This window comes from Rhagoletis zephyria, unplaced genomic scaffold (genome assembly GCF_001687245.7).
Source record: "Rhagoletis zephyria isolate East Lansing unplaced genomic scaffold, Rhagoletis_zephyria_1.1 Rzeph_scaffold_00002, whole genome shotgun sequence".
NCBI classification, from domain to species: Eukaryota; Metazoa; Arthropoda; class Insecta; order Diptera; family Tephritidae; genus Rhagoletis; species Rhagoletis zephyria.
The window spans coordinates 188,076-208,547 of NW_016157086.1; the positions used below are offsets into that span (position 1 = coordinate 188,076).

The window sequence follows — 20,472 nt, forward strand, 5'->3', positions numbered from 1 at the left end:
ATCGAGTAACATTTATGTTGAAAATAGAAATAGGTTGTTGCCCGATAATGCGGAAATTCTTCTTTTCATAATGAAAAATATACAAATTGTTAACATTGATTACTAATTAGATACTATTAAATTGGATTACAAAAATAAAAAATCTGGGTTAAATTTCTAAATTGAATCTTCTATAATCGATATCCGGAATCCGGCCGGATATTAGCCAGTATCCGGCCGGATAACCGGATAACCAAAAAACGGCCGGATAGGCCGGATTCAGGATATCTACCGGATACCCGGCACATCCCTACTAAAAATCAACGAAATTTGCTGGCAACTTCAGACTTGCACTTTATTAATTGGCTCAAAAGCTACATTTTAAAAATTTGTCTATAAGATCTGATTAAAGAGCCTCCGAGCCAATAATTTAGTACGGCATTGTACTTATAAGTACTCTAGGTTTCATGAAAGAAAAAGATATAAGTACAAGATAACATTAAAATATCAGTCATATTTTTCGTTGCTGTAAACTTGTTTCAAAACTTCTGTCTTTTCCTTAATATAATTGTAAAACTCTGTGCACGTCATTTTGAACGTATTTAGGTACATATCGATAGCTGAGTGGAATATCGACCTATCTCGGCAGCCAGTTCGAAAACGCCCTATCTCAAAGAACGCCCTACTTCAGAATTTGATTGAAAAACGCCCTAATTCAGAATATTATTGAAAAATACCCTACCTCAGAATTTGGTTGAATAACGCCCTATCTCTGAATTCGGTTCAAAAATGCCCTCTCTCAAAGGAAAATACATTGAAAATAAGCTGGGATAGGGCGTTACAACGCGTTTTTTCCCTTAGTGTAGTGATTTTTGAACTTTTATTAAAATTTGTGCAATCAAATCAAAAACCGGGACTCTAAAACGAAACACGGGACATTTTAAGGTTGGACCGGGACACCGGGACAAATAGTCTAAAACCGGGACATGTCCGGGAAAACCGGGACGTCTGGCAGCCCTATTGTAAACGCTTCTTTCTCCTTTTCAGCATTCAGCTGCTGACCTCCCAATACGGGCGTTGAAGCCCAGAGTCCACTTTCGCATCTTTCCTGTCCTTTGCTTTATCTACTGATGACATTATTTTCTTATACTGTCTTTGTTATGCACTACCTTGATTGCGTATTCTTTATTTAGCACAAAATAATAATGAATCGCATTGTCCGAAATGTAATGTATATTAACTGCAATATTTTGCAATTATGCATGTTTTAAAAAACAATCTATAATTTCATCAATTTGTATTTTAGGAAAGACCTATATTAACTATTACTATTAACTAACCAACAAGTAAGTTATATAAAACGAACAAAAATTACATCCCTATTGCGAATGTCGACTGGCAGTAGATAAACGACTATTAAGCGATTATCGATTATCGATGCTATTGCGAGAGTCGCTTTTACAGGGAATCTACATGCTTTAACTTTCACAGGTGATTAGTTGAACCAAAAGTTAAACGAAAGTAGGCAGCCGCCCAACTTCATTGAAAGCGATTAGTTGAAAGGCCGTTTACACCAGGCGATTGTTGCATTCAACTAAAAATCGCCTGAAAAATCGCCTCATGTAAATTCCCTATAATTGCTCAATTAGCGACTGTGAATACTTCTTAGGCTTTCTGCACATTGGTCGTCCAATCATAGTTGCTTCATCGTCACAACCATGATGCAACGATTACATGACGACTACACTTTCGCACACTCGGTCGTGATATTTCAATTCATTTGGCGTCTAAAAATTCACTTGGAGCAGGTATTTTCTGTTTTTTTTGGTTGATATTTTCGCGAAATATTTACAAAAACCTGCAATTTTTAAAATATAGACTGTGCTGCAACATTTCTAGACATCATTTTCCAGTAATATCTCTTCTTTTCTTTTCCTGGAATGTGTTTTGTGTATGCACACAGAGACTTAATACAATTTCGTCATATTTTATAGTTAAAACGCTCACATTTATTAAATTTTAATGCAATTATCCACTTTTTAATAATTTGCACAAATTTTATGCAAAAAGTACTAATTTTTATGCAATTTTAATGCAACTATTAACTTTTTCACTAATTTTTCCCTATAAAATGTAAACAAACAATTCTACGATTTGCCGATAACTAGCCGATAACGACAAGTGTGCAGATCTCCTTTGAAATGCATGTGCTCGGCTCAAAATTTCAGGGCGAGACGATAACGCAACTATGATCGGACGACAAGTGTGCAGATAGCCTTAATGGCTCATCCTTCTATTCAAGAATGATAGAATACAAGATTGCGCCGATTGCAGCAGAATTCGTGAGAGTAATTTTAGCGTGACGTCATCGTAGAGTTGACAACTGAGAGCGGCGAGAATGAGGGCGACTAGTGATGTGCTGAATTGTCCCCAATACTCGGTACCCAATACTTAAAAAAGATTTCGGTACCCTATACTTCCTTTTCGGTATCCGATACCGATTATTTACATTAAACCCTCGCCATTATATGCATTTCAGGTTTAGAAAAAACTTTCATTACTAATTTATATGATATCGGCTAAAACACTTGAACTTATCGCCACAGAAAAATATTATTTTATCAGTTTTAACCTTAGTCGATCCAAGGTTCAAGAAAAATACTTTGACGGATGAAGAAGCCTTTCAGGGGAGAGATTCTGTAGCCAGTTAGCGACAAGTTTCGGATCGATATCGCACTTGTTGACTTACAAATATTTGATATCAAACGTCGACAAAAACGATACCGATTCGAAAATTGTCGTTAACTGGTTACAGAATCTGTCCCAGGCCTACAAAAATGATATCGTCCGATTCAGCTGGAACAAAAATGCTTCAAACAAGTAAGGGTTTCTCTGTATTATGGCATCGAACCGACATATATACATCTTTCATTTGAATCAGTAAAAAAGCTCTATTGGCTCTTACATTCGGGTTTTGTTAGGCGTTTTTTCCATATTTTTGGCCTATGTGCGCTTTTATTCGAAACCTAAATGTTTCGGTACCGAGTATCGAGAGTATTGGGTACTTAAAAGTATTGACTCAGCACATCACTACTGCTGTCTTCTCTCCTATGACGTCACCAAAACAGCTGATTCTGTCAAAATCACTGAGAGCCGAGTAGCGGTATCGTCATCGGCGCCACCTCTGTATTCTCTCCCCCGTGCCTTCTATTGCTGTTTTTTAGTCGTTGGAGTTATTTATTAATTGACTAGTGCTCGGAAATTTGAAATCTTTATTTTAAATTAAAGTTGAATTCTTTGACTACATTTGTATGTTAAAGTTTTTAAGCTCGGGTCACGCGTTTGGAAACAAATACCCAACATCATTGTACAAATATACCGTACCGTATTTCTTAAACTTTCATAAAGTTTATTAATGAGGAAAACAGCTTTTCGTGCAAATCATGTAAAGCCCGTGAAGCATCGGGAACGCAACTTCTATTTATAAAACTCACATATGTACATACACTTCAGCTTCCAATTCCAAGGGATCCGATGAATCTCGCAATTCTCTCCTTGCTTTAGCCAACTTTACTAATCTATTAGCTTCTCCATCATCTTCCTCATCACTAAACCATATTTCAACTGTGTCCATTTTTTTAAATTTTATAATAAAAGCAATTATTTTAAATATGATGTAAATAAAACACTTAAGAAACAAATGTAAACAAACAAACACCTGTTTACAATTCAGTCAACCATTCACAATAGTAGAAATTTTTATCGATCAAGTTACACAATAGCAAAATAAAAGATGAACGACTCGATCGACAAATTTCTATTCTACTGCCAGTCGACACTCCCAATAGGGGCCTAAATCTAAAACAAATAACCGCTTAATGTGAGAAAAAAATTAACAAGGGAGGTGACAATAAGTAACAAACTGAAATAAAACTATAAAATTTTGAGTTTATTTTTACAATATTTCCATGATGCTGTGGGTTTGTGTGTGAGAGCTGTGGGTTTTGTCACTTACTTGATTAAAGCGCTGTTCTGTAGCAATAAAAATGCCAACCTCTAATGCGGTCCTCATCTGCATATTCCCTGCATTCAGGTTTTAGGTGAATAACAATTTTGGTACCATGGGCCACGCCATCCGCCTCTTGAATTTCATATGAACCAGATCCATCAGATGCCCACCTCAATCCCTGTGAATTAACCTTCGAAGAGCGCGTAAATTCTTCTACTTTGTCAGCAACCATACAAGCAGAATAGAATCCAACACCGAATTGCCCAATAATATTCGATGAATACCAACACCTTTTTCGTTCCCTTGCTGTAGAAACTTTTTGGAGTCACTTCGGGCTATCATACCCAAATTGTGTATAAGCTCTTCCCGTGTCATGCCTATACCGGTATCCTGGCATATGTAGTTTTGTCAAAACTTTCAATTATTTATTCACAAATCCTATCGATGTAGTCAGGTTTATTGTCCGGATTACCAATTAACTCGGGATTGCATCAAAATTCCGTCGTATTGGCGAGTTCGCAGCAATCTGTTGATCCGATGCAGATTAACGTTTTCTCTTCTTTGTTTGGTACCAGTTGTTTCGCAATGTGGTTGCAGGCTTTTTGTCGGCAAATGTATTTCTTCAGCTTCAGCCGAGCCGCCTTTCTTTACGAGAAAATTTTTGGTTTTTGCTCCAGTATTTCAAGTTCAAATTTACAGTATTCTTTATAATTTGACTAATTCGCAGACAATTCTGATTTTGTGGTGAAATCTTTGGTATATTTATGTAGTTTTATTTTGCGAGAATAGAAACCAGAAAGGTGTTGATAGTATGAATTTTTGATTTTCACAGGAACATTGTTCTGGATGCCAGCCAACGTTTCATCAGAAAGGTAGCTAAGTGTATTATATACCGAGGATTACCAATTGACTCAGGATTACATCAAAATTCTGTCATTATATAATAAATCAGGGTTAGTGTCAGGATTACCAATTAACTCAGGATTGCATCAAAATTCCAAATCAAATCAAAAATCAGGTTTATTGTCAGGATTACCAATTAACTCAGGATTGCATCAAAATTCCAAATCAAATCAAAAATCAAGATTCGCAGCCAGAAATTTATTCTCGTTTTCCACAAAAAAATACGACCGGTACGAACTATCGTACAGTTTGAGGTTTTTTCGCAGCGTATTATACTCCTGGTCTATTGTATATTTTGGTTTTTTCTTTCAGACCATTAGCCTAATTTGCGATTCATAGTTCAAATGTTTGCAAGCAAAATAAGAAGTGGAAATTTATGTAGATAAACAATTAAATAATAATAATTGATAAATTTACTTGATTTTGAATTTTGAGTGCTTTATCTAGTGAGTGAGTGCTTTATCTATAATATGAGTTATTATTAGTAACTCGCTTTCAAAAGTAAATAAAATTTGCTGTTGGTTATTCGATATTTCCTTAATAAATAATTTGCACGCTTCACCGAAATGGAAGCGAACAATAATTCAAGTTTACTATAATAATAATCAAAATTAAAGAAAACCAGAATATTTTCACTTCCGACTCATCAGCCCTGTTCTGCAATCCGATTCAAATCGGAATCGGATTTGTTTCCGATTGTTGGTGTTCTGCATTCCGGCAATCGGAAATTATTTCCGATTCCGCCTTGTTCTACATTTCGATCCACTTCGAATCGGAATTCTATCGGAAATTTGATGTTCTGCATTTCGATTATCGGAAATATTCCGATCAAATGTTGGCTAAGAAAAATAAGAAATGGAAATTTATGTACAATCGAAAGCAGCCGGCACCTTAAGCACAATCGATTGATTTTCGGCAATATTTTGGCGTATTTCAGCCGCGAATTTTAAATTTAAGAGTTATATTTAAATACAGAAGTGGAAATTTATGTAGTGTCTTAATTCCTTGCAGATTAACTCGCGTGATAACAGCGAGACAGTGCCGCAGCAGAAATAGTAAGCCTTTCCGCCGCAAATTTAAAATTTAAGAATATATCTAGCGTTAGGTAAGAAAAATTTACTTAACTCATTGGTAATATATTAACAATTTTTTTTATTCTTAATTCCCTGCAGATTAACTCGCGTGACAACAGCGAAGCAGCATAAGCCTTTCCGCTGCGAATTTAGAATTTAAGGATTTAGGTAAGCATAGTAGTTAGTAGTAGAACTCATCTGAAATTTATGTATGTACTGCCAACCAGTCACTTTTTAATCTAATAAATTAAACTATAATTTTTTATTCTTAATTGCAACAAAGATATTAAATTAAAGAGGTTTGAGAAAGGTAACTGGTGGAAATATTTTTGAGAATTGCCACCGACCATGATCAACAGCTTGTCCACAGCACGGAGCGGAAACTAAGGCTTTCCGCCTGCCACACATTCAAAGTAATGATTTCGGGAACATGGATCGGAAACCCGGCCTTACCGACCTTGATCAACAGCCTGTCCGCAGCGCGGAGCGGAAACTAGGTCTTTCCGCCCGCCGCACACAAAAGTAGACTGAAGACTAGGCCTCGCCAGCCACCAAACCTGCTATTTTATGCTGTTATTATTATTATTATTATTCTTATTATTATTATAAATTACTATGTATATATATATATACTGGACCGAAAATGAGGTAAAAAAATAAAGCAAAACTGAAAGATCTTTTTCTCAGAACAAAATTTGTGTTTGAAGTGCAGATGTAAAACCTATTTGAGAAAATGGACCTAAGTCAAGTAATTAGAAAACTTCGTTTACAATTTTTGCAACAGCACTAAAACATATTAGGGGTATTCTCTGAGTCTTGCAAAGCCCTTGCACGGTGCACAGATTGCACGGATTGCACGGAAAAAACCGGTTTTCGTATGGGACAGCTTTGCAAACCGTGCAATCCGTGCACCTTGCAAGGGCTTTGCAAGACTCAGAGAATACCCCTATTGTACTTTGGCGTTATGTGTACAGTGGCCATTCGTACCGATTTTGGCGGGACAGTGCCGATTTTGAGAAAATTGTCCCGTCATGCGACCGTCATTGCTAATAAATTAACTTAAAATTGTTTATTCTTGGTTCGAAACAGCGTTCGTGAAAACCGCGATAAAGTAAAGCAACAGAAATTGAGGCCATGAGTCGGAAAAGGCCACTTGACGAAAAAGAAAGTAATAAAACAACCTGTACCGTAGTAAAAAAAGCTCTACGATTATCATGTAAAAATTTCCATGTATATGATCAAATACAAAAGGATGTGGAGGAGATGTCGTCTCTATTCATCGAGCTATCAAGATACATTCACTTTACCTTGATGAAACGTTGGGAACAACAAAACTTTGAACCCATAAATTTTCTGGACTGTTATTACCATCTAATGGTAAAGAAAAAACCAAAATATACAATAGACCAGGAGTATAATATGCTGCGCAAAAACCTCAAGTTGTACGATAGTTCGTATCGGCCGAATTTATTTGTGGAAAACGCGAATAAATTCCTAACAATATTCCACAACAATATTTGGATGCACGGTTGTACTCGGCTCAGAAAATATTTCAAATTTGAAGAAGACAAAAAAAAGGTATATAATACACTGAGCTACCTATTCGATAAAAATTCCAAAAATAGCCCAGATGAAGCGGTACTTGAACGTATGCGTACCGATTTAAAATGGAACGGGAAAAAGCTACACGAAATAGAGAATGTCAAACTATTTTGGTCGTCCATAGAATTATTTTATAACCTGCAACGGTATAATGAAATCAAAGAAATACAAAATTTTTCATTGATACCACAACTAAAACACGGTTTACATCACGTCAGATACGATCGATTTGCGTTCCATCAACTATTGTGTCGATTAAAATTATTCAAAGGACCATTTTCTTCCTTCGATAAAAGTGAATTTGGAAAGTATTTTAAAATTCCTTCAACGTGCACTAAAACGTTTTCATCCTTACAAACTGATGGCATCTCCATTTCATTTTGTATGGAAAAGCAAATAAAAATACAAAACGAAACTAAGCTAGTGAAAAAGAGAAAACTTAAAGAAAAAGAAACGGATCGTACAGGAGATATACCCCACTATTCTAACAGAGTCACAAAACTTAGCTCATCACTGTTGTGATTTCCAGTGCGCCGAGAAATGTGTCACAAAAAATTCGATTTTGAGTGCTAGAAAAATACACAAAAATTTAAAAAATTGAATTGAAGCGTCATATTTTTTGAGCGGCAAGCTTTGAGGCGCGGTAGAAATCACAGCAGTAATGAGCTAAAGTTTGTGACTTTGTTAGAATACGGCTGTTAATAAAAATACGTGCAACAAAATATGAAAATAAAATTGGCCTAGATCCTGGGTGTCGGCTAATTTTAGCTGGCATCCAGAACAATGTTCCTGTGAAAATTAAAAATTCGTACTATCAACACCTTTCTGGTTTCTATTCTCGCAAAATAAAACTAAATAAATATACGAAAGATTTCACCACAAATTCAGAATTGTCTGCGAATTCGTCAAATTTTAAAGAATATTGTAAATTTGAACTTGAAATACTGGAGCAAAAACAAAAAATAGCCTCGCAAAGAAAGGTGGCTCGGCTGAAGCTGAAGAAATACATTTGCCGACAAAAAGCCTGCAACCAAATTGCGCAACAACTGGTACCAAACAAAGAAGAGAAAACTTTAATCTGCACCGGATCAACAGAGATTGCTTCAAACTCACCAATGCGCGGATATAGGCGAGTACCTAATCGCCTACTAATCGCAGCTTTAAGTCAACGAACAGCAGACATTCTAATGGTTAACGAATTCAGAACAACCAAACTTTGCGCAAAATGTTACAACGTAAACCTGACGTCCAAATCGCCACACAGGTACCAGTTTTGTCCAAACTGCCGTACTTGCTGGAATCACGACGTCAATGCTGGGAAAAACATTCTCTACCTGGGAGAGTGTATTATTAACCAAGAACAATGAGAATTTTCACAAATAAGATGTCATTATTTCATTTATGGCGAAAAATATGTACATCTGACTGGCAACAGTTTAACTTATGTTACTATAAACAATTGTAAGTTTATAAAAAAGTTGTAATACACCCCTCCCTAGCCTCGAAAATATCAGAAAAAAGCACGAACCACACCCACTTCTTAGTTTTTTTTAGCTTGACGGGTCGTATTCTGCACTTATGCATTTTTTAACACCTCCGAATGGATTTCTGCCTTAAAAAAGGCATCTCATAAAGTCTATTTGCTGTTCGGAGGCGTCGTAAGACTGTAGGTCCCTCCATTTGTGTGACAAGATCACGACGCAGCACCAAAATATTATTATTATTATATAAGTAAATTTCGTCAATAAAACCAGTGTTTATTTTTTAGATTTATATATGTATTTATTGATATTGATAGTTTCAATTAAACTTCGTAATAAACTTACAATTATGGTTGTGTATTCAAAGAAATATGAAACATTAAATTATAAAGGTCAACTAAGATTTGGCTCACACGCTCAAACTTTAATCTTACTTTGGAGGGATGTTTTCCTTTCCATTCATACTGATTCCTAGCTCCAATTTACATATGTATGTACGCATTTTCTTTCTACAACATCTGTCTGTTTTCTTAGATTTTCTTTTTTTCTAATTTTTCATATGTATAAGTATATGTATAAGTAATACACCTTTTTGTGGATTATAAACAGTAATAAACTTGTTGGCCGGAAGGACCTTTGTGTTCAAAGACTTAGATTTCGTAATTCATTAACAATTATTGCCGGGAAAAGAAAATATCTTACTACATAGTACATACCTACATATGTACCCTGATATTAAAGCTGCTAATTTTTGGAATTGATTTCAACAAACCGCTTTATACTGCTATACACTGAATTGCTACATGTATGTAGGTGAAACACAAAATCGCTTAATTACATGTAAATAAATTAAGAAGCCTGAACCGCTATAAATTAATTGCAATAACCCTTTTCTAGATCTTGCCGAACAGCAAGAGACCTTATCCAACTTAACCGCAACAGTAATGAATGAATCGATTTGCATCGCTTTTTTTCCTTATCATTTTCAAAATATTTAGTATAAATGTTTTCGTTTGGCTTGTGATATTATTGCGTGTCAGTAAGGAATGAACTACGGTGCATTGTTTAAAGCTCAAAGGAGGAATTAAGCACCGGATCTTGTGGGGAAATCTTAATTTTTTTAATAATTACATTGATTAGTTTTCTTTTAAGAAGCTTAAAGGAACAATAATTAATTTCAGTTATAATCATCTTCAAACTATTAAGCTCCATTTTTATTTAAAATTTCAACGTACCATTGACGTGGCCTGCGACAGCGACGAATTAAAAAAGGCAAGTTGGATTTTGACGGCATGTGATGCAGGCGCTATTATTCACCAACCCGCAATTTGTATTCCCCTCATTGCCACACATTACCGATATTTAAGTTGCTGAATTGTTGGTTCAGACCATGTGTATTAGTAGAGGCGCCTGCTGCAGCTGCAGGTGCCGCTTGAAATGTTGCTGACATTGGCACACTCGCCATGGGTATGCTCATTCCCATCGGCGGCTGCTGCACCATGGCTGCCGACGTGGCACCTACGCCCATCATAGGCATGCCACTTAACAGATTCTGATTGGTTTGCATAAGATTAATTTGGCCCGCTAGTTGTCCGCTGTTAATCATCATATTCCCAAGACCCGCCAGGTGTTGTTGTGTGTAGATGCCGGTACTGGCCGAGCCAGGGAATTGGGCATTAAAGCCGCCTGTAGCGCCCGCACCACCCATATGCATGCCTGGTGTGGTGAACGCAGTGGGCGCGGTCATGACGGGTGCATTATACATGCTTGTGGAATTCGGCGGTGTCATGAATTGAGGTTGCTGGGGATGTGGTACGCCACCTGCGCCCATATAACCGGGAACCATGCCGCCTGAGTAAGCGCCAGTGGCAACGAACATTGACTGTGGTTGGCCAAAAGGCATTTGGCCACCATGTGGATTGTGTGAATTTCCTGTGCTGCTTGGTGCGGTACCGTACAATGCCAATATACTATCCTTTGTCAGCTTCCCTGACTTATCTTTTTCAGAGCCAGTTAGCGAACCTTGATTAAAAAAATCTTCTTCGTCTTTAGCCAGTGAGTTTTGCGTGGTATTTTGTCCATTAGATTCCCCAGCTTTATTGTGTTCCCCAGGTTGCATAACAACTGAAGGAGTCGCACTAAGAAAACCAGTGAAGCTGTCATTTTGCAAATCCTGGGCTGCGCCACCACCCACATTATGCTGCAATGGCTTTGTAGGTGAAGAGAGACCGAGCAAATCGCTGCTGTGATTGCCTTCGCCGCCTGTCGAATTCGTAGAAATGCGCTGTGTTTTAGGGCTACAACTACTGCCAACTTGTCCTGCCTTGGGTTTCGGCAACGGCGCTGGCAGTGCCGCTGATTTCGAACCTGACAATGATGTGGTGCTTTTCTTATCACCCCCGGTGCCCACGCCACTCATCACACTAAGCCCCATTGAAGTGCACGCTTGGGCTGCTTTTTTCTTGCGTTTTTGCCGCTCTAACTCTTCGTCAATTTCTTTGGCCCAATCTACTTTTGGTGGTGACGGCGGCACCCATTCTCGCGCCAAATACCTTTTGTGCTCATATTTAGCACGTATGAATGACTCTAATGCGGTATCGGTCTGGGGACGGCGGAAACCATCTGGTAACTGTGCTTCATAAACGGCACGCGCACGAGAATTGCCCATCTGTTGCAATGAGATCACCTGTTCTGGCGTCCAGGTGTCTAAATTGACCGATTTAACTCGCGATATGTGTACGCCAAGATTACGATGAATGCCTGCGCAACGTATGCATAAGAAAACGCCAAGATTCCAAGACGCCCAACGCGGTCCTGTAATATAAAAGAAGCATTAACCGGCGAAAATAACTTACTTCATATATTCAATATATCCACGATTAGTTGTTTCCTTTGTACGATAAAAAATAAACACAAGTTGCTTATCAGTATAACACAGCTCTTAGCAACAACAGTTGCATGCGTTGTCAGCGAAGCACTTTTATCAGAGTCGTCGATGCTAAACCAAGTTTATATTTTCTGCCTCTCGTCGTGCTAACTTGTGATCTTCACTTACATATTTTAAACTGGTATTTGTCAGTGACTCATGATAAGATTTACAAATAAAAACAACTCTTAAAGTAAAATAATAATTTTTTATAGAAAAATTAACACGGATTCTAAATTCAAATAATTAAGTGGGAAGAAAGGTTTTCAAAGAAAATCTTTCCGTTAGTTGCCGATAAACATTGTTTGCCGTATATTGATTTTTAACAAATTTTCCCATTGAAACTAAGTAATTAAATAGTCATAGAAAGGTTATGAAGCCAAACAGAAACAGTGCAGCGCTTACTTTTACTATCACTATACTATGATAACAAATGAACGGAAAAAATAAATCAAATATGAACGAAGCCCGTGGATAGGTTGTACATATCTTACAAGCACTCATCCAGCAGTGCAGTAAATATAAATGACAGTCGCAAATGATATGCCAAAAGTGGCGTAAGGGGCTTAAACACTGCGTTTATGCAATGAGCATTCATACCAGCGCTGAATTATTCAATCACAACGCTAATTCTATCTAAATTTGGTGGTCACGTACAGAGGTGTCCAATAATTTTCGATTTCTTTAGACAATACATTTTAGTGTTGGTTGCCTTTAATGGCAACATATTGTAGCCTATGTTTTATAAGCAATGCTGTTAGTACTTACTAGACAATGAGAAGATCCCTATTCGAATGCCATTCCGTTGAATATATTTAAAAGGCACTTTTTAGATTTGAAGGTATAATGAATTCCCTATCATTTTGTGTCCAGGTGGAACATGCTTTACCCCCGCTTGCGTTTAAGGCAAATTCCCTAAGGGAGCTCACGAAACTGGTGGTTTGGTGGCTTGCGTGTTAGTTGTCTTATTTAACCTTAGCCTTATTCCAATTTCTTCGTTACCTTTTGCATCACAATCAACGCAGTATTTATTGTCCTCATCGCGAAGCATCTGAGTCAGCAGAGTTTGGCATTTTTCCTGTATTAATTTGGTCCTTTCATTTTCTTTGCGGCTCGCAGTTGAACTCATTTTTCCTCTTCTCTACTATACACACACTTGAAAAGATCTTGCTGCTGTTTGTATACGGTTGCAAAAATTTTCGATATTTTCGCTTATACTAAACTTTATACTTTAATTTGCACTACCAAGCTTGTTGCATTTGTTAAGCAATTGGAAAATATTCAAAAAAATGGCAATTTTGAGTAAATTTTGAAAAAGCTGCTGCTGAAATTACTCTGGTGCCAATCAAAAAATAAAAAAGATTCACCACTGACATGACCAAGGCGAATTAATAAATTCGCCTTGGTCATGACCGAATGAAAAACGTCGAATGGCGGCGAAAACAAGCGAAAAGTTGGTTGTCAAAATATTACGGCGAATTAATTAACGTCAAAAACCCTAGATTGTGAATCGTCATAAAAGGAAGAAGCAGACGAACTCAATTTAAAAAAATTAAACGGCGCTCTGTGGAAAAGTGTGCACGCTAGGAAAATTTTGTTTTTCAAATAAAGAATAATATGGCAGCTGTTGGACTACAAATGCTGAAAAACCAACTTTCGAGGAGCCGAAAAGTAATATCCAAAGGATATTGTGGAGCGGAATGCGGCATAGATTGGTTAAATGTAAGACGATCTTGCTATTGTTTTGATTCGGTCATTTTATGTATAATTGTTAACTTATGTATAATTGATGGTTTTAGAATTTCTGTGGCGATTTTTATGAGTTTGCTTCTGGTCTGCACAAGTTTATAGCCAGCGAAGTTGAGGAAGAACTCGATGATAATGAAAATCTGGATACTGTTTTTCTTTGTTTGGCACAAGTGTGCTTGTGTACAAAGTATTTGGAACGTGTAATACGCGCCGAAGAAACAGCTGGAAGAGCAATTACGGTAAGAATGAAATAAATTCGAAACTTTAAATCATGCGAAAATATCAATAATTTTATTCCATACAGTCCTCCCGGAGACACTTTGTAGATCGAATATTATGGTGTATGGATAGACTAGAGATTGCTGCTGGTAATATGTCAGTCCTTGGTCATGATAAAACATCAGAACAGGCGATGTCGGGGTATGGTTTTATGGTACTGTTGGAAATAGCAAAAGACCTTGTGGCTGGCTTCAACACGTACAAGGAGAATCCAGATATCGATATTGAATATGTAAGTGTAAGAACAAACAACTATCTTGTACCATGTACAATTTTGTAATAAACAATTTTTTTGAAGGCAATTGAATGCAGCAATGAAATACATCGTGCCGTGCGTTTTATGGTAGGCCATGCACTTGCTCTGGCTAACGTAGCACTATTCGAGGATAAAACAGCACTAAGTGCCTTATGCCAAAAGGTATTTCTTCTCATTTACACTTCGATTTCTAAAGTAGGTGCTTGACTCACGATTTTTTTTTTATTTATGTTAATAAGGTGCTGCGTGATAGCAAAGCTTTTGTAGAAGAATGTTCCATGAACTTTCAGCTAGCTCAGACGAACGAATGGAATCGTAGATTGAAAGCTATTGCACTGGGAGATTCGTTGAATCAATTGCATCAATACGTTGATGACACTATTTTGCGACTGATTTTCATATGCTTCACCGATTTAGAAAAATTTTCGTTAGACAAGCTTCGTGCTAAAATGCGACAATGTGGTAGTGATGATGCTGAGCTAGACGAGTTTATAGCAGATTTTGACGTAAACTTGGACCGCTTGGCTCAAATAGGACTTTTTGCCGCCAATGAATCGCATTGTCCGAAATGTAATGTGTATTAACTGCAATATTTTGCAATTATGAATGTTTTTAAAAACAATCTGTTTTAATTGAATTTTTTAATTTAATAAAAACAATATATTTTCATTATAATTTGTATTTCAGTAAAGACGTTGGTGCTTAGTTGCATGGCCTCATTAGAGGCACTTGACTCATGCATTATACCGTCATTGCAAACAAGAAACGGCGCAGATATGCATTCTGAAATTATGGAGCAACATTTCTACGAGGAGATAACGAAATTGAAATCTGTTATATGTGAAATTGTGGATATTAAACCCATCTCCAGATGCTTTCATGAAATGCTCAACAATTGCATTATTCAAACCGAAAAAGAGTTCAACAAGTCCAAGCTGGACGATATGGTGCAAATGGGTGAATTTCTCTTGCAATATTTTCAGCATCCTACAAACAAAAAAGACCTCCAACAAACGAATTGTAAGCGATTGGAGTACTTTCAAAAGCTGACCTTAATGTTACATGAATGTCGTGCAATTATGGTATGTGCAAATCAGGTGGAGAATTCGCGTATACTGAAACGCTTTAAGATTTTGCGTGCAGTCATGCGCAAGTTCGTAGATGCAATCGATAAGACGCAACAGGAGCTCAGCAAGAAACTCGAAACGAACATAATTTTGCCTACACTGCCGATAGCTGAAACGCATACACTAGATTTGTATGAATCACAACTTTTGCTGCAGGCCATTGAACCTAGCGTTTGTAGTATTTTGTATCGCAATGAAAGCGAAATATTCACTCCGCGTAGGCGTGCTGTGAGTGAATCGATGCGTTGCAACTATTCGAAGTGCCCGCTAACGGCACTGCAAGTTACGCAGGCTGTGGCAAAAGGGGATTTGCTTTCAAAGTCCGGCATTGACTGGCAGCAGATAAGACAGAGTCGTTGTGGTAACAGTGTGCGCAGAAGTGAGTGCTTTTTATGAGCCTATTTAATTTAAATATATACTATTCTTTAATATTTTTTTGCAGAGGAGAGTTTGCGCACGGTGATGTTTAAGCGGCAAAAAGTTCGCGATTTTTATTTGCAAAATTCAGCTAGCTTACAAATTACCGGTAAGTGATACGGCAAATCGATGCAATTGTTAATAGTTAAAGTTTTGTTTCATGACTACAGAAATTCTTGATCAGCTAACACAGATATCTGAAAATGGTTTGTCCTCAGAGAACGAGCAGCTGCTGAACTTATCACGTATTGAATAACTCTCTTCGAAGAAGTTTATCGATTTTATCATGGTTTTTACTTCCAAAGGTAGCTAAAATATTTTATTGAAAAAAATATTTAAACTACATATAACTAGTTTATGCAGTAATAGTTTTTTTTTTTAACTCGGTAAAGCTTATTATCATAAATACTTTAATTAGCAATATTTTTTGTATTGTGATCTTTACTTAAAATACGTATTATACAATCCTTGATTTTAACGAAATTTAATTTTTTATATAACGCGAAGTTATAAAACTGTAAGCTCCTATGAACTCTACCTTCAGTATTTTATTAATACATATGTATGTATATCCGGCCGATAGTTCATAATATTAAAAATAATATTTACAAAAAATAAAATAGTTATATTTTAAATTATGATGTACATAAACGCTATTAGCTTCCCGCCACATTTATGCCCTTACCCATTTGTTGATTAATTAAAATATATTTTATTATTTAAGAAAAACCACTTACTTAAAAAAGCGGAATGTTAAGCAAAAAGCCCAATACATTCATACATACATATTTGCAGCTTTGGGTTGATAATATATAAATAATAATGGCGAATTATTGAATTGCTTACTCAATCGCAGTTTTATCATTCGGCACTTATGTGCTTCGCCGTGACATCTTTTTAACCGAATTTGTTTTTTATGTATGTTACCGCATAACTTTGGACCACGTCAACCGATTTCGATAACTCTTTTTCGCATCGGAATTGTAGTGTCTCAGGGGTGGTCCCATACTAATCTGGTTTAGATCCGATCATTGGATCGTGAAATATATATATATATATATATTTATATGAGAATTGAAGTCAGTTTTGTTCTTTTGCTAAAAATTACTTGTTAGTTTGTAGTTTTTCCGTTTGACTTTTCCGTTGCGGTTGTAACTCATAGAGCGCCAAACCGAACTCCCGCGTGAATGATAATAATCTGTCACTCAGATAGCTGTAGTTTAACTTTGAATCTGAATCTTTTGAAGTATCATGCCAAACATTCAAGCGTGGCAACGCTTCCGTGGACAAATGTGGGTAGAATATACGAACCAGGTGGTGGCGCATATACGAACTTGCACTTTCCGCCTTCAATTCCGTGGTCAAGTCGTCAATAAGCGCGGCAGGCAACGCTAAAAAAAGCCGATATTTCTGTTGCTTTGTTGTATATTTCATTTCACAATGTGAAAGTATCAACTTAATTTTGCCCATTAACTGAGGCCATTTAAGCCCACCATATTCGTATATGTAGAAATCCTTATGCCGCCGATAGCGCTGCCCCGTTTCTCGATTGGTATGCAGCACTTGTGAACTGGGAACATTAATAAAGGTCAGTGGTATATTGTAGATGTGCGTGGTGATGAGATGTATATGCTGGGCGGGTGATTTTGTTTGCATGATGGCCTCAAAGTGCTGGGTTAGTGGATACACACCTGCTTGATGGATAAATCCAAAGAAGACGGCGAGCCCAATGTTACACATGTACCAGGTTTTCATCAGCGGTTTGGCGGAAGCCCGTGTTGATAGCACCGAATCATATATTTTGCGCAACAACGGATGTTCCTTTTTGAATGGGTAGGTTGGACATAGTCCATGATACAACTTGGGCGCATGTAGTAAGACGATAGGGAAAAGCAGCGGCAGCAGAAAACGTGCTTCTTGGTGATTTATAAGCGATAAAAATAAGAGTGGCACAAATATAGCGCTGGACATTAAACTAATAATGCTCTGTGCGCGCGGCAATCCTTGATATTCGGCCCGGAAGAAACGAATTAAGAGGTGTGCAAACGTTACAAGCGTCACAACACCAAGCACATTGTACAGCAATGGGATGTTGACCAAAATATGCAAGTATTTCGGATGTAGCCCATGATCTGCAGTATTTTTTGAGTCCAAATTGTACTTGATAAAATTCCAAGGTGTGCTCACAAAGTTATTTATACCCAACCGCAGCATTTGCAGCTCACCAACGGTCAAATATTTGTAATAAAATGAATCGCAAACTATGAAAAAGGAAAGAGCCGGTAAGGCGCTCATACAAAATACCAGCATACGCAGATTGAAGTCACGGAATGTAATGGTTTTCGTACCCATACCACGCAGCATCCAATAAAATACCGTTGGCGCACCATAAAGCAGGAATGTGGGCCTGTTAAAAACACCAGCCACGCAAATGCTGGACACGAGTAAAGTGTGAGTGTAGTTATGCGCTGGCAATGCTTTGGATAGCCGCCACATTTTAACGCGTTCGCTTATAGATTTGGCCTTCTCATAACGCTCTTCCAGAACCTCTTTCTTATACACAATCGTATTCGTTTTGATCATGCATTCGGCAACAAGCGCCAGTAGTAGAGAGCATAATGCTAATTCAAGAGTATTGGAAAATGTGCGTGTACCAAAGATTAATATTACCCAAGAGCTGCCTAGAGCTAGGAGTCTTATTTCGTAGTGCAGACTATACAAGCGACATATCCGATACATGCTCCAGTCGTTAACAAACGACAGCACACACATTATAAGCCGCGGAAATACCAGGTATGTATAGCTTTGCAGTAGTTCTATGCCAAAGTAACGGCGGAAATACAAAGCAAACACCTCTAGAAAGCTCCAAGGAACGCGTAGCAGAAGGAATTGCAGTGTAATGCTGCGCACAGGCATTGTGTTGTTAAATTCCCATGTGCGGACATGCTCCAACTGAAAATGATCACCTAGTAGATACAAATATGCAATAAAAACAACGAAACTCTTTCATTGGGCTTAATGGCCTACCTGTCATCACTTCCACGGACTGAAAAAACTCATCAGGATGTATATAGCCCTTCTGCGGTATAAAAACTAGCACAACTCGGAGCGCGGCAAAAAACAAATATGTGTACCAACATTCATCGGTGGTGCTATGCCGTAGCCACAATTGATGAATGTAACGAGTTAATTTCATGTCCTTTAATTAAAATATACCCTGTTTTAATTACGAATTTGTTCATGGATGTTGGTTTCTTTTGTTTTGGAATACGATGGAAACAAAAGGGTGAAAAAACAGCCGGTCGAACCCCCCCTGAAAATTAGTCCGTTCGATAACTTGAAAATTAGTAATAAAAATCAAAAATTAGGCTTATTCCACACAGAGAGCGTCCTTCATGGTAGAAAAATGGAAATAAAGAGCGAAAATAGGTGCATTCAATAACTTTTCTAGTAAGTACTCGCAGCGAGAGAAAATTTTCAGAAAAAGCTATTGAAAGGCAAACTAGTAAAAACAAGGTGTATTAAACAAGGTGGTGTTGGGGCGACAGCTGACTTTTTCGCCGTGGAGGCCACTACGTCAAAATGATGTGTTTGTTGTAACTCATACCAATGACAGTATGGACATCAGCGTATAATTTGTTAGGCCGGTGTTATGCAGAAATTTTGTTTGGCAAACTGCGTGTGTTGCGAAACTTTAGCGACAGTTCTCGAGGAAATAAAAATTGAATATGCGAATTTCTATTAGCGGACGCTTTTAAACTTTTTCTTTATTCGTTCCTCTTAAAAACTTAGCTGCTTACAAAGTTGTTCTTCTATTTATACTGTATACGTATGGCGTGATTTTACCGCTAGACATGTACGTACATAAACATTTTAGATATATAGTACACATATGTACCTAAGCACATATGTAGGTAAGGATACGTTCATGTCTATTTAAACGCTAAGTACATAAATGAATCGAACAGAAATAAGCAAATACATATGAATTTAAAGAACATAAAACCTTTACTGCTCGGCTGAGCTTAATGTCGGTGACATCCCCTCGCCCGTAAACAAGCTCGACTCCGTCTGTTTACTCCGTATAGCACCGACATCTAGGACTGCTATTTTTGCCACAGGTCGATGTAGTATACCGGATGTAGTTTTGACAGTTGCGCTTCGAATTTGACCATCTTTAGCTCTAACAACGTCGACAATTCTGCCTTTTGGCCAACAGTTTCTGGGAAGGTTCTGATCCACAATTACCACTATGTCGTCTATTCGTACCGGAGGTCGTTTTTCGAACCATTTGCTGCGTCGGGAAATGATTGGAACATATTCCTTTATCCACCTTTGCCAAAATTGGTCTGCAAATTTCTGAGTTTGGCGCAAACGTTCACGCAAGCTGGTATCTTCGTTGCAAATAGGTTTGTATCCACTTGATGATCCAATCAACAGATGGTTTGGGGTGAGCGCTTCGTCGTCCTCTCCTTCCAGCGAAACAAACGTAAGCGGCCTAGCGTTTACGACAAACTCCACTTCACATAGCGCATTCCGAAGACTTTCATCATTGAAACTAGAAGACGGAATAATTTGATAAAGTACATTTTTTACTGATCTTACTAGTCTCTCCCAAACTCCCCCCATATGTGGTGCGCTGGGAGGGTTGAATCTCCACTTTATCTGATC

General features: G+C 37.5%; 5 protein-coding genes across 9 annotated transcripts in view; 2 read left to right on the forward strand and 3 right to left on the reverse strand.

Moving 5' to 3' along the window:
- Positions 1-13,055, reverse strand: part of Dark (Death-associated APAF1-related killer) — a 44,118-nt gene extending 31,063 nt beyond the window's left edge. The window contains exons 1-2 of one of the 3 annotated variants that reach the window (XM_017617912.1): positions 12,976-13,055; positions 3,995-4,918 (exon numbers count right to left, since the gene is read on the reverse strand). In XM_017617912.1, the coding sequence (XP_017473401.1) occupies positions 3,995-4,057 (63 nt within the window). In that variant the 5' untranslated portion in view covers positions 4,058-4,918; positions 12,976-13,055. The other 2 variants (XM_017617984.1, XM_017618280.1) reach the window with 2 other exon arrangements.
- On the forward strand, positions 6,925-9,907 carry LOC108365044 (uncharacterized). 2 transcript variants are annotated; one of them, XM_017619002.1, is made up of 2 exons: positions 6,925-8,108; positions 8,255-9,907. In XM_017619002.1, the coding sequence occupies exon 1, from the start codon at positions 7,099-7,101 to the stop codon at positions 8,086-8,088; it is 990 nt and encodes a 329-aa protein (XP_017474491.1). In that variant the 5' UTR covers positions 6,925-7,098; the 3' UTR covers positions 8,089-8,108; positions 8,255-9,907. The 2 variants fall into 2 exon arrangements, with proteins under 2 accessions (XP_017474491.1, XP_017474559.1); XM_017619070.1 differs by having other exon boundaries at positions 6,925-8,094.
- Positions 10,387-11,715, reverse strand: LOC108363685 (stromal membrane-associated protein 1). The gene has a single exon (XM_017617158.1). It carries the CDS (start codon positions 11,713-11,715, stop codon positions 10,387-10,389), a length of 1,329 nt encoding a protein of 442 aa, XP_017472647.1.
- A 337-nt stretch (positions 13,056-13,392) lies between the features above and the next one.
- On the forward strand, positions 13,393-16,079 carry Spt (Spitting Image). 2 transcript variants are annotated; one of them, XM_017618624.1, is made up of 8 exons: positions 13,393-13,695; positions 13,773-13,961; positions 14,027-14,239; positions 14,300-14,419; positions 14,497-14,827; positions 14,945-15,763; positions 15,827-15,910; positions 15,972-16,079. In XM_017618624.1, the coding sequence occupies exons 1-8, from the start codon at positions 13,591-13,593 to the stop codon at positions 16,055-16,057; spliced, it is 1,947 nt and encodes a 648-aa protein (XP_017474113.1). In that variant the 5' UTR covers positions 13,393-13,590; the 3' UTR covers positions 16,058-16,079. The 2 variants fall into 2 exon arrangements, with proteins under 2 accessions (XP_017474113.1, XP_017474174.1); XM_017618685.1 differs by having other exon boundaries at positions 14,027-14,233.
- A 19-nt stretch (positions 16,080-16,098) lies between these two features.
- PIG-Z (phosphatidylinositol glycan anchor biosynthesis class Z) lies at positions 16,099-19,192 on the reverse strand. The gene is made up of 2 exons (XM_017618508.1): positions 18,829-19,192; positions 16,099-18,767 (listed from the first exon to the last, which is right to left on the reverse strand). Exons 1-2 carry the CDS (start codon positions 18,995-18,997, stop codon positions 16,906-16,908), a joined length of 2,031 nt encoding a protein of 676 aa, XP_017473997.1. The 5' UTR covers positions 18,998-19,192; the 3' UTR covers positions 16,099-16,905.
- Between the last annotated feature and the right edge of the window lie 1,280 nt (positions 19,193-20,472).

What these genes read in the sequence shown, in the direction of transcription:
- LOC108365044 (XM_017619002.1), top strand. Translation starts at nt 7,099, where the DNA reads ATGAGTCGGAAAAGGCCACTTGACGAAAAAGAAAGTAATAAAACAACC.
- Spt (XM_017618624.1), top strand. Translation starts at nt 13,591, where the DNA reads ATGGCAGCTGTTGGACTACAAATGCTGAAAAACCAACTTTCGAGGAGC. An exon ending in GCGGCATAGATTGGTTAAAT is followed by an intron (nt 13,696 to 13,772) that starts GTAAGACGATCT and finishes TGATGGTTTTAG; the next exon opens with AATTTCTGTGGCGATTTTTA. An exon ending in TGAATCGCATTGTCCGAAAT is followed by an intron (nt 14,828 to 14,944) that starts GTAATGTGTATT and finishes TTTGTATTTCAG; the next exon opens with TAAAGACGTTGGTGCTTAGT.
- PIG-Z (XM_017618508.1), bottom strand. Translation starts at nt 18,997, where the DNA reads ATGAAATTAACTCGTTACATTCATCAATTGTGGCTACGGCATAGCACC. An exon ending in GTCCGTGGAAGTGATGACAG is followed by an intron (nt 18,768 to 18,828) that starts GTAGGCCATTAA and finishes TGTATCTACTAG; the next exon opens with GTGATCATTTTCAGTTGGAG.
- LOC108363685 (XM_017617158.1), bottom strand. Translation starts at nt 11,715, where the DNA reads ATGGGCAATTCTCGTGCGCGTGCCGTTTATGAAGCACAGTTACCAGAT.